This window comes from Monodelphis domestica, chromosome 6 (genome assembly GCF_027887165.1).
Source record: "Monodelphis domestica isolate mMonDom1 chromosome 6, mMonDom1.pri, whole genome shotgun sequence".
NCBI lineage: Eukaryota > Metazoa > Chordata > Mammalia > Didelphimorphia > Didelphidae > Monodelphis > Monodelphis domestica.
This window is the reverse complement of record NC_077232.1, coordinates 72,099,505-72,111,681: the sequence shown is the minus strand read 5'-3', so window position 1 is coordinate 72,111,681 and position 12,177 is coordinate 72,099,505. Positions and strand designations below refer to the sequence as shown.

The 12,177-nt window shown below is 41.6% G+C and overlaps 1 protein-coding gene across 21 annotated transcripts in view; it reads right to left on the bottom strand.

Moving 5' to 3' along the window:
* The window catches only part of PPFIBP2 (PPFIA binding protein 2), a 195,643-nt gene that overhangs the window by 32,479 nt on the left and 150,987 nt on the right, over positions 1–12,177 (bottom strand). For 12 of the 21 annotated variants that reach the window (XM_007496981.3, XM_007496983.3, XM_007496986.3 and 9 more), the window contains 5 exons: positions 11,374–11,532; positions 8,900–8,992; positions 6,437–6,545; positions 4,316–4,348; positions 925–986 (listed from right to left, as the gene is read on the bottom strand). In XM_007496981.3, coding sequence (XP_007497043.2) covers positions 925–986; positions 4,316–4,348; positions 6,437–6,545; positions 8,900–8,992; positions 11,374–11,532 — 456 coding nt within the window. The remainder of the gene's footprint in view (positions 1–924; positions 987–4,315; positions 4,349–6,436; positions 6,546–8,899; positions 8,993–11,373; positions 11,533–12,177) is intronic. The other 9 variants (XM_007496988.3, XM_007496989.3, XM_056802235.1 and 6 more) reach the window with 3 other exon arrangements.

Sequence of the window (12,177 nt, the reverse complement as noted above, 5' to 3'; positions counted from 1 at the left end):
CCTCATCTGCAAAATGGGGTTACTGTGAAGATCAAATGAGCTAATGAGCAGATGCTTAATTAATATCTCATATTATACAGTATAGTAACTTAGGGATTCCTGAGTGATCTCATTTGATCATAATGACCTTGTGAAATAAATGCTCTTATCACCTTGTTACAGATAATAATAACTAGCATTTATATAAGGGACTTTGCAAATCACATTTGATCCTCACAACAGCCCAGAGAGGGAGGTACTTTAATTATCCCTATTTTAGAGAGGTGGAAACAGAGTCGGTAAGTGACTAAGCCCTAGGTCTTCCAGATTCCAGGTCAGATGCACTACTGCACCACCCAGCTGCCTAGAAGAACAGCTTTGAAGAGAGAGGTAAGAGACTTGCTCAGGGTCACACTGCTACTAGTCATTGAAGGTGAGATTTGAAACCTGGTCTTCCTGATAAAGTTCACTGTGCTATCCACTTATTCTGAGGCTGGTGATGTTTTATTAGGTAATCTTAAATTTTATTTTAATTAATTGAATTATTACGTAATAATATAACACAATATGTAACATTATGCCCCATAATACATAAAACAGCACATTAATTAAACAAGTAATTGAAATTAATTATTTTATTAGGTATTCCATAATTGAGATACTTCCCTTTCCAAAAACATGATGATGACGAGAAGCATCATTTACATAGTTTCAAAATACCTGTATTATTTAATTTAATGAGGTGGAGACACAAGACAGGATTCCTAATGACTCAAGCAAGCAAGCAAGGAAGCATTTATTCAGTGCCTACTCTGAGTCAAGCATCAAGCTCCCATCTAGGTAACATTCTCAACAGACTTATCTAGACTAAAATGATACCAACACCAGCAAAGAGAAGCGCCCTCACATTGTCCCCCTTTTTATAAAGGACCAGTTTATTTTTACCTTTTCTTCATTTGCAACAAGCAAGGTCTCCATTCCTATTTTTAGACGTTGAACTTCTTGATCTACAGTTAGAAGGCAAAAAAAAAAAAAAGAATTTAGCTGGTACTTTGTTATTATTCCAACAACTTTAGAGGCAACAGATAGAAAAGTAAGATACACACTCATCCATTCCCATCCGCTACTTTGGTCTTCAAAAGGCTTTCACTTTTCCAGTGAAAAGGTGGTAGTAGGTTAATTTACTGTTTAGAATATTCATTTACTGGAAAGAAACTGGATGCTGTATAATTAAAATGAAGAGATCCACCTTTAAGTGTTCTGAGGCAGGATCAATGGATGTGAAGAGTGTCTGTGGCTTCAGAGATTTAGTCACAAAAAAGGGGAAAAAATTAATCTCCTTTCCAGAGGTGGGGGTCTACAGGTGGAGGGCATAGCATATACTGTCAAACTAAGCTGATGTGCCAGTTAATTTTCTAAGAAGCTTTTGTCTCTTTAAATTATTTGTTATATTGGAAAAAAGGGTGGAGTAAGTTTGAAAATGAAAAACAATAAAATAAGATCAATGCAAATTTTAAAATAAATAAGCAAAAGAATGGTGTGTTTGTGAATAGCTTCATTTATTTAGAAAAAGATCTTTTGCATGACATCTTCTCTGAAAAGTTATGGGTGAAAAGAACTGACAGGTAATTTTCATGCTGGCCAGATCCTGCAAGACCCTGTCTTTTTACGAATCCTAAAGAAACTTAGATCCTGAAGTAAACTTGTGAGGAAAAATGGACATTTTTGGATGTTTGCCTTAAGAAAATATGACTCCTAGATTTCTAAAAAGTATATATTTTTTAAATTTACCAGAGTATGACTGACATAGTCAAGGAGCAGTTAACTGGAAGACAGGCATACATTTCATTCTAAAACCTGCTGAAAAAATTTTAAAAATTAAAAAAAAAATAAAAGCTGCTGAATTCCCATTGAAATCACTGTTGCGGTCCCCTAGTTCTTTGTGATGTATTGTGATGTATTCTCAGAGAAAACAGGGCAAACATAGCATGACTGCTTAGATGAGTCTGTCTGTGGAGTGTCAAGGTTCTAGATGAAAGAGAATTTTAAGGACCTGAGCAAAACTAGAGGGGACAGCAAACAAGCACCTATTCAACACTGGGAAGGACAGGACCAGCCAGTAGCCAGATGATGTAAATCAGAAGGTCCCAAATGAAACCAAATCATCTGACAATAAGGCTAGCCACCAATGAAGCAGAAATTTCCACAAGAGAAAAGGAAGAAATGTGAATGGGGAAAAAATACAGGAACATTGTGGTTGTGAGACAGAAGAAATCTGTGATGGAAAGCAGAAGACTGGGGTGATAGGAATGCCATCTGCCAGGGCTCCCTTCCCAATCCCCTCAACAAGGGTTAGGCCTCAAGGGGAAGCTTAGCTGGATGAAGTTTCCTGAGGTCTTTCGTACAGATTTAGCTTCCTGGTCGCCTGAGGGCATAAAAGGCCCACCCGGGTAGTCAGACCCCTTCACATTTGGCAGATGTCCCAAGGCCATGAGTCATACCATTGACCAAATGAATTTCCACATGGAGACAAGAAGGGGGAATTGTCTACCCTAAAGTTAACTGCTACAACATCTTTGGTGAATATCCCTTCCAATGCTATGGCTAAATAACTCTTTGTTAATGGATGAATTTGGTTAAAAAAAAAAACCTTCATTTTTCTCTCTTATCAAACCTGAACTAAACCCACCTTTAACATTTGGAGTCTCTAAAGTTCCCTGCAACTCTAAACTCCATGATTTCATGGCCAGAGGTTTAGATTCTTCATGTCTGAGCTGAATTTTCATGACCACCAAGATGACAGAATAATAGGTCTTTGGTGCAAAGAAGTATCGAGATTCATTTAGAAACCCAGGCACCAAAGCTGAGGCTGAGCCAAGACTAAGCTTCCCCCGATCCAGTGTTTTTCCCCATTGTACCACCAGGCCTCCATAAAGAACATTGCCCAAAGCCCTCAGACACAGTCACTCTCTTCTGAGAAATTCATCATTCACCGCTGAGATATTTAGAAATCAGAACACAGAGGAAATCCACAGATACGACATTGGATTTTACATAGAAGCAAAATATTTAAAAAGTCAGATTAATCTTTATTCTTTATACATGTTGGATGGGGTGGGAGAGGGTCTGGAGTGCTAGCATAATTCATTGTCATTATTGCCAAGGTAATTCTTATAAGACAGATGGTTTTAGTTAGCATGGCCCATGTGTCATGGCCCAAGTCCCACCCAAGCTCAGACAGAAAGACAGCAAAGCAGAGCGTGGCACCTCAGCCAGGTAGGAAAGAAAGGCAAACATCCTATAAGGCTTTGGAAGGAATGCTTGCCTCCCTGCTTGACCCATAAAGGAACGCTGCCAAGGAGATGCTCCAGCGGGACACACTACATTTGGGATCCCTGTACCCTCTAGCACCAGGGCCTGCTCCTTGTCCATCCTGGTTAGAAAGGCCCAGAGAGTGACACAGATGGCATCCACCTTTAAGTGTTCTGAGGCAGGATCCATGGATGTGAAGAGTGCGTCTGTGGCTTCAGAGAGTGAATGTGGCAAAGGAGGGGTCATTCCCCTGTCCTCTGTTTAGTTCTGACATTTTAGAAAAGAGATAGATAAGGTAGGAGGATGGGAAACCACGCTCCATGAACAATAGCAGAAGAAACCAAGGGGATCTAGCCTGGAGGAGGGAAGATTTGGGAGGGCCAAGAAAACTGTCTTAAGGATGGGTCTGGTTCTATTTGAACTGAAGGTAGACCAAAGAACAATAATAGGATATTGTTAAGACCTTAAGACACATCCTAGCTGTGTGGCAAGTCACTTGACCCCCATTGCCTAGCCCTTCCTTACCATTCTTCTGCCTTGGAACCAATACATAGCATTGATTCTAAGGTGGAAGGTGAGGGTTTTAAAAAAAGGACAGATGGGGGGGGGGGGGAGCTAGGAAGCTTAGGCCTGGAGATAGGAGAATCCCTGCATTAGACAAATTATTCTGTGATGGTTTAAAAAAATAATACTCTGAAGATAAAATATACAAATAATACAGAAAAGGAGCAATGAGGGCGAAAACCTTGACAGTTCCCTTTAAAATGTCCAGCAGAGTGATTGTTTCTGGCTGTGGTTCCAAATCATGGTGAATTTCTAAGGTGATTTGCGTGAGGGAGGATTTAGGACCCTCCTCGTCTCGACGTATCTGTTACAAGCAATGACCTGAATTGAGGGCAAGGTAATGGAACAATCATGTGAGACTAGGCAATTGCATTCATTGTTGCAGCAGAGGTGCATTTTAGCTATCATTGGTGGGGAAAGGATCAAAAGCATGATGTTGGAAGTGAATCTCGAGGCTTACATTTTTCCTTTAGCCTTCTCTTACAAACTCTCTCTTGGACGGGAAACCAGGAGGAAAAAGCACAGATTAGACATGCCCTTTAGACATCCACAAAACCAACCCATCTCACAAAGACTGATGCTGGGCCCTCCCTAGACTGAAAGCATCCTATGAGCTCACACTCTTCTCCCTTTCCTGATCAGGAGGGGCCTCGTGCTGTTTATAACACTATCTACCTAGGGAAATTGCCAGTCACTTGTGTGCTAGGTGACAGAGGACAGAATGTAGGGCCTGGAGTCAAGAAAATCCAAAGTTTAAATCTGGCCTCAGAAACCTCAGATTAGCTATTTGAACATGTCATTTAACTGCTTTTGCCTCAGTTTTCTCCACTGTAAAATGGATTTAATATGAGCACCATCTCCCAGGGTTGTTGTAGGGATCAGATAATATTTGTGGAGCACTTAGTATAACCTGGCAAACAGTAGACACTATGTGAATGTTCTCTTCCCTCTTAGGACAAGGAATGGCAGGATCATAGGTTTGGAACTGGAAGAATCTTAGACACCAAGCCCAATCCCCTCATTTCATAGATCCAGGGTCCCAACGCTGAGCAGTATATCTGAAGTAGGAGGGGAATATCCAAGTGTCCTATCCACTATAGGATTTTCTGGGGCAGAGTTTTCGGCTTGGTCCTAATGGCATCCTATCAATGGCCCAGGGAGAAATGGGGTAGCAACTTCTACCTGGTGGCTCCCTTGTATCCCCTTAGTAGGCTGGTACCTTTTCTGTAATTTATATTCTCAGAGTTTCTTAAGGAAATTAAAAGGTTAAGTAACTAGCCTAGGGACACAAGACAATGTGTTAAGGCTAGACTTTTAAGCAGATTATCTCTTGCTCTATCTACTCTGTTACACTGCCTTTTGACAGAATAACATATAGAATGTCATTATCTATAAAGTAACACTAAAAGTTGTCCAACACTTTTCTTTTTGTCTTTTTCTTAAACTCTTCCTTTCTGTCTTAGAATCAATAATGTGTATTGGTTCTAAGGAAGCACAGTGGTAAGGACTGGTCAATGGAGGTTAAGTGACTTGCCCAGGGACAAACAGCTAGGAAGTGTATGAGGCCAAATTTGAACCCGAGACCTCCCATCTCTAGGCCTGGCTTTCAATCCACTGAGCCACTCAGGAGCCCCTTACTCTTTCTTAAACTAGTAGTTCTCAGAGTGTGATTTGGGAATCTCTGGGGGTTAGTGCGACCTTTTCAGGGGGTCTGAGAAATATTTTTGTTACAATATCAAGAGATTGAAAACTTCAATTTTGTGAGTAATGATATAACTAATATGCTTTTTTAGAAAAGCTCTTTGGTAAGGTACATCATTTTTAAGAGTGTACAGGGGTCCTGAGGCCAAAAAGTTTGGGAATCCCTGTTTTAAACAACCAGTTTTCTGGCAAAGAGTAATACACACTGGTGGTCAAAAGTAAGATTGTTATTTCATCTTGTGGGCACGAGGTGGCGCATGGGTGCAAGGCCACAGACCATGCCTTGAGTTTCACTGGGTTTCCCCCATTTGTTCAAGAACTTCATCTCTCTCAAACTGAAGGGGAAATTGAGCTTTGGGGCACTGCCCAGAGATTCTGGATGCCTCCAGATCTGCATCTCTCCTAAGCCCCTGCACTTGCCCATGGCTCTCCTGCAAACAGAAGGGGGCACCAGGGATAGGCAGAGTAGGCAGCAGCCCAGGGCACAACATGCAGTAATGAGGGAGTCCTGAAATGAATACTTTGCCCAAGAGCAGACCTTTCTAACACCCCCAAATTCTGCTGGCCACAATGGCCAACAGGCATTTATTTGGGGCCGAGTTACCTGGCTAACAGGGGGATGGAGGGAGCGATGCCAGGGATAGGGCTGCTGGGAGCGAGGCTATTTTCCAACATTCAGTGTGGCCTTTTCCTAGAGTTGGACTTGGAAGTCATTTGGAATGCTTCTCTAGGAGGCTGATGGCCAGTGGGAGGAAGCTTGCCTTTGACACATGGCACTAGGGGGAAGCGGGCAGGCTGATTGCTATCTCCCCCTGCAACTGGGCAATGGGCAGGAGCCTACAGCAGCATCGCGGCTCTGTGGCCATCACTTCCTCTTTACCTCTTTCCGTGCTTTCGGAACAGGCCACCGTCCTGGAGAGCTGACTGTGGAGGCGCTCAATTTCTGCATCCTTCAATGCCAACTGCTCTTGCAGCTGGGCAATCTCCGCCTGGAAGAAACAAGGGCTCTGGTGAGGGGCCAGAAACTGGGGATCCAGACAGAATGGGGTCCCCAGGAGGTAGGGTGGGAAGGCCAATTGATTTTCTGCACCTTCTGACTTTGCGTAGGTTCTCCCTGAGTGACCCAAATAGAAGCTACTATTCTATATATAGTGGGGGGAGGAGGGCATTCAAACAGCTCTCCTAAACGGTGACTCACTTAATCAGTTCAGTGACCTGACTTTCTGCGTCCAACCATGGGGACCAGGGACTCCCTAACCCCTGCCAATGGGAACCAGTGCCAGCATATTCCCATCTGAAGGACCCAGAGTTCTAGCTAGCTCCCTTTGCCACCTGAATGAATCATGTTTTTGCTAAAGGTAGAAGGAAGAGATGTTCTCTCTGGTAGCCAGAAGGCTGCCCTGGATACAAATAATGGTGTCTTAAGAAATGGGTCTGGATCTCAGTTTTGCTGCTTACTTGATATAGGAGCAGGGGAAAGCCAGCTAGCCACTCTAACCCTGGGTTTATCTGCAAAATGGGAAGAATAACCGTTGCTCTATTTTAAACTCCTGGCATAGTCCCTCCGCTGATGCAAGTACTCTCTGCAATGTACCATCATAAAGAGTTGTCTAGAGACAATGAGAGGCCAAGGATGGGGGAAGCAGGGTTTCTGACACTAGGATAAACTTTCTAGCTCCAGATGATGTTGCTTCTCATTCTTTCTATTAATAATTGGCAAAATTCAGAAGGCGACAAGTTCTATCAGTTAGCATCATGTGATTGAGTGGTCTTAGCTATATGGAGAAATATACTTTGTAAGGGGCTTTATTATGGAGTCTCGTGTCAAAAACAAAAATTCGATAATTAAATATAAAAAAGAAACACCACGAGGGGCTCAGTGGATAGGGCTAGGACCAGATAGAGATGCTGGGTTCAAATCTCGTCTTAGAAATGCTTTCTAGCTGTATGACCCTGGGCAACTCATTTAACCCCATTTGCCTAGCCCTTACAGCTCTTCTTTCTTAAGACTATTAATGTGTTGATTACAAGCCAGAAGAGTTAAAAAAAAAAAACCCAACCATACATACATACATACATACATACATACATATATATATATATATATATACACACACACACAAACACATATATGGTATATATACATACACAAACATATATATACACACTTATGTTAACTGATTTAATTCCCTTTTTAAATAGTCTGACCATTTAGAAAGAATTCAAATTAATGTACCTATGATAAATTTTCTGTGGCATGTTAGATACTAATTTCTTTCAAGATTTCTGGGAGATTTTTGCCCAAAAAGGTCAGGCCTTCCTTCAGTAATTTAAGTACTTTGGTCTATCAAATACTGGGCTACTTTGTTTACTTGCTTCTGCCTTTTGCTTATCTAGTCTGTTCCACGGATCAACTTTTCTAGTTTTTTAATCAACACTAAATGATTTTGGTAACTTCTGCTTCCCTTCCCTCCTGCCTCATGCCACCAGAAGTGGCAAGTTAACCCACCAGTCTCCCTTGTGTGGATTAAAATGTACCACCAGTAAGAGTGTACTGCTTTTAGCTATCACTAGCCTTCCCGCCTCTTTCATGAAAGTGTCCAAGTCCCCAAAGTAGCTATAATAGGGTCAGGATCCCTTCAAATACTCTGCCAAGAGATAAATATACTCTTTAACTCAGTGGGCCTGAATAGGGAGTTACTGGGCCCTTCTCCACTCCCCTACAATATCACCTTGTGGCCAAAGCCCTGGTGATGAGAGCTGGAATGATATTGGACTACAGAAACCCAGACTACCAATGGGGTCATACTCAAGGCCTTTCCAGCCTGTCAGGACCTGTGAGATCTTGCTTTCTTCCAGGGCAGCATTCAGAAATAGAGAGCTACCTTCAAACCAGGATTTCCCCCCTTCACATTTATTAAAACCAGTTTTATTTAAATAAAAGCTTGCACCTCATCATGCTTCTTTACAGAGGTGACACAAGAAATATGATGTCAGTCTTTTTGGGTATCTTGCTTTGAGTAGTTTAATTTTAGTTTTCATTTCATTTAGGAGGTTCTCTGTGAGGGGCAGGAGGAGGGGCACTGGGAAATGTAGGTAGTGTAAAAAACAAAAGATATCACTGAAATTTTATTTTTTTCAAAAATAAATGTGTTGATCGAAAATGGGTGAAAAAGTATTAATGGTGAAGTCCAATCCCTGCTTCTGTTGGCTGTTTTTGTTTTCATCTGCACCCAAGACTCTATAGAAAGCTCGTGGTTCTATTACATGTTATTGGAAAAGTGGGTCACTAGAGGCTTCATACGGCAGTCACATACTGGCCACCTGGATTGGTGGTTTTTACCTTTGTTGCCTTTAGCTTCCATTCATACTGATTTCGCTCACTCTCCAGCTCTTCCACCTTAATTTTGAGATGCTTGAGTTCCTGTAGCAATTCCTGTAGTAGAAAAGATGTAGCAAGACAGAGAAGGAAGGGAGAGAGAGAGAGAGAGAGAGAGAGAGAGAGAGAGAGAAAGAAAAGGGTGGGTTAGGTGGCCAAGGTATGCATTGTCTGACACTAAATTATTCAGGCCAATGCCAGCCATGCCAGGCAGCACCTCTTATTTCTGTCTTTTAGAGGCTTTTCTAGTTTATGTGGGCAGCTCCCAAGTAAGATTTATTGATACCGTTTCAGTGTTATTTATCTAACAAAGAAAAACAGCTAAGCACAACCAGATATGCCTGACCAGATATGCACAGATCCTTGCCAGTAGTCCCCAAGCTCCCTCTGAAGAGAAGAGAGGTGTTTTACGGTCTGTTCTCCATTGTCCTGGGACTTTCCGGGCCAGAGTGGCTGTCTCCTCTGCTCCAGTGCTCACCCTTCACAGCTCTTGACAGAGAGGGAGCTAAGAAGCCTGATACGCGTGTTGCTTTGTGGCTCAGGGCTGAGGCAATCAGGAACCAAGCCTCAAGTCTGAGGCTGTCAAAGGATGGGACAATGATGCCTGGAGGGACCAGAAGGATGCTGCTTATATGTAAGAGAGGAATGGAGATGTAAGTGGAGTAGCAGGCAAGGTAAGAGCTATTTGCTCTGCCCCATAGCCAGGGAACACAGTGATAGGGTACCTCTGCCAGAGAGGGCACCATCCTGGGTACTTCAGGGGAGACAATAAAGCCAATTGAACCACTCTCCAGAGCCTTGAGGTCTAGTGGGGAAGACAGGAAGCCAACAGAATGACCTCAGGTGTGGGCACAGTGCCAGATGAGAAGTACTGCCAGAAAAAAAGGCTTCAAGAGGTCTAAAAAAGGGTGAGATCATGGAAGGCTGCAATGGTTCAGGGTGAATGGATGGAAGAGGTGGCACTTGATAATGCTGAATGATTTAGTCACAAGATTCTTCCCTAAAATAATCCTTCAATCCCAGAATTAGAAGGAACTTACATGTTAAGGGCATCTAGTTTAAGCCTGATCAAGAAATCTCTTCTACAATAATTTGCCTGAATATTTCTATTGATGGGCAATGCATTACCTACTCAGGGAAACAATTCCTTTTGAAAGAGTTAAGCTCTTTTGAATGTGTTCTTCCCTGCTTCTCAGGGTTATTGTTAGAATCAAATGATATGATAAAATAGAGAATATATAAAGCACTTAATTTAAAAGTGCTCCATGAATGGTAGCTACCAGTACTACTGACATTCAACCTAATTTAAAATATTTTCTTTTTCTTTAAAAAAAAAATCTTACCTTCTGTCTTAAAATTAATATTAAGTATTGGTTCCAAGGCAGAAGAGTGACAAGGACTAGGCATTTGGGATTAAGTGACTTGCCCAGGGTCACACTGTGAGGAAGTGTCTGAGGCCGCATTTGAATCCTCCAAAATATATTCTTCTTAAATGACACTTACCTTTTCATCACCACAGAATTTTTGTCAAGCCAATTTCTACAAACTCCAGAGATTTCTTTGTAGTTATGAATTAGTATGACTTATGAAATGCATGTGAATTATGTATATTCATGTTCTGTGCTAAAATCTCACATTCACTGTGTTTATTATCTAAGCTATGAGTATCGATTGGTACCTGAGGCTATTGTTCTTGACCTCCTCTTCACTTAATTACTTAAAGTAATTACTGAGTATCTAATATATTATTTTCCTTCTATCTACAAATATATATTGTAGGGTCTAATGTATGGTAAAGACTTAGAACTGGTTCTAGTGGATTAACTGGCCTCCATATTATCCGGATTTTCCATTTTAGGTGGAAATTTTTCTTCCTTCCCCTCAGTGAAAATACAGTTGTTACCCACATAAAGCCCAATGCAAAAAGAAGCCATATTCTACCCTTTAAGCCTGGAAAGAACTATTTTTCATTCCCCAATTCCTAAAATACCCTGGGAATTCTTTTTAAGTCAGAATAAGTTAGATTTGCTGAAGCTCAAATTGACTACCAAACTTAGGGAATGGAAGCAAGTACCTTGTGGTTATTATTGTCTTCCTCTTCTTCACTGGACAAAGACCCAGCTGAGCAAGTTCTCTTACCTGCCCCTGGGCTACTGTTGAGTTGTTAATAGACACACATCACACAATTAGAGAGAGGTCTTAGGAAGGACTTGCCCAAGCCATTCTCCAAGATATCCTTCAGGATAACTTTAGATACAAGAATAAAGGGATGAAATGGGGCAAGGTAAAGAAAGGAAAATGGCCTCTGGGCTCTGCCCAGAGTTAAACAGAGCAATGACTGGTACCCAAGGCAGACTCTTGTTAGTAGAATCCAGAATTCTCTGCAAACTCAAGGCAGCACCAACTCATGCTTGGATATACTTAGGTATGCTTCATACAGGCAAGCGATCGGGGCTGCTGGCCTGGGGGCTCTGCTGAGGGCTATATTCATCCATGTGGTCCCTGTCCTGCAACATTCTCTCTTGAATTTGGCTACTGATTTCCAGCTGTAGTCTACACATCTGCTCCTGTAGGTCATTGATCAGATTCACTACTAACTGTAAAAAGGGAAGAAACAGGAGAGCAAAACCACACATAGTTAGAGCAGGGAGATCTAATCCAACCTCCTATTGTTACAGATGAGGAAACTGATGCCCTTCTATGAATTAGTTTTTGTTGGCGTTTTCAAGATGGAAAAATAATGGAGTGGTTTTACAGTCAAGAGTTTTTAGTTTACTCTATTTAGAGGATCTGAATAAAAAGCCATTATTTTTACCAATGGGCATTGCTGGGACATCAAGTCAATTTAAATTGAATTCAACAAACATACAGAGTAGCTTAGTGGGCAAGACCCTGTCCTGTGCTGAGGTGCTGAGGGAGATAAAAGAATGAATACTTTTTCCAAATTCAAATTCAAGTCAGATGAAATTATGAGACATAAAGAAATTATATCACACTTTAAAATGTTATTTCAAGTGAGAATACATCAAAATTGAATGCATATGCATAGAGGAGGCAGCTTATCATAGTGGATAGAAAGAGGCTTTGGAGCCAGGAAGACTGAGGCTTAAGTCCTACTTTGGCATACTAGCTGATGCTAACCAAATTACTTAGTGTCTTCATGACCCAGGCAACTCTCTAAGACTCTAAATTGTAAAGAAGGTATCTTCAAACAAAATTAGAGGGAGTAGCTTTACCAGAGT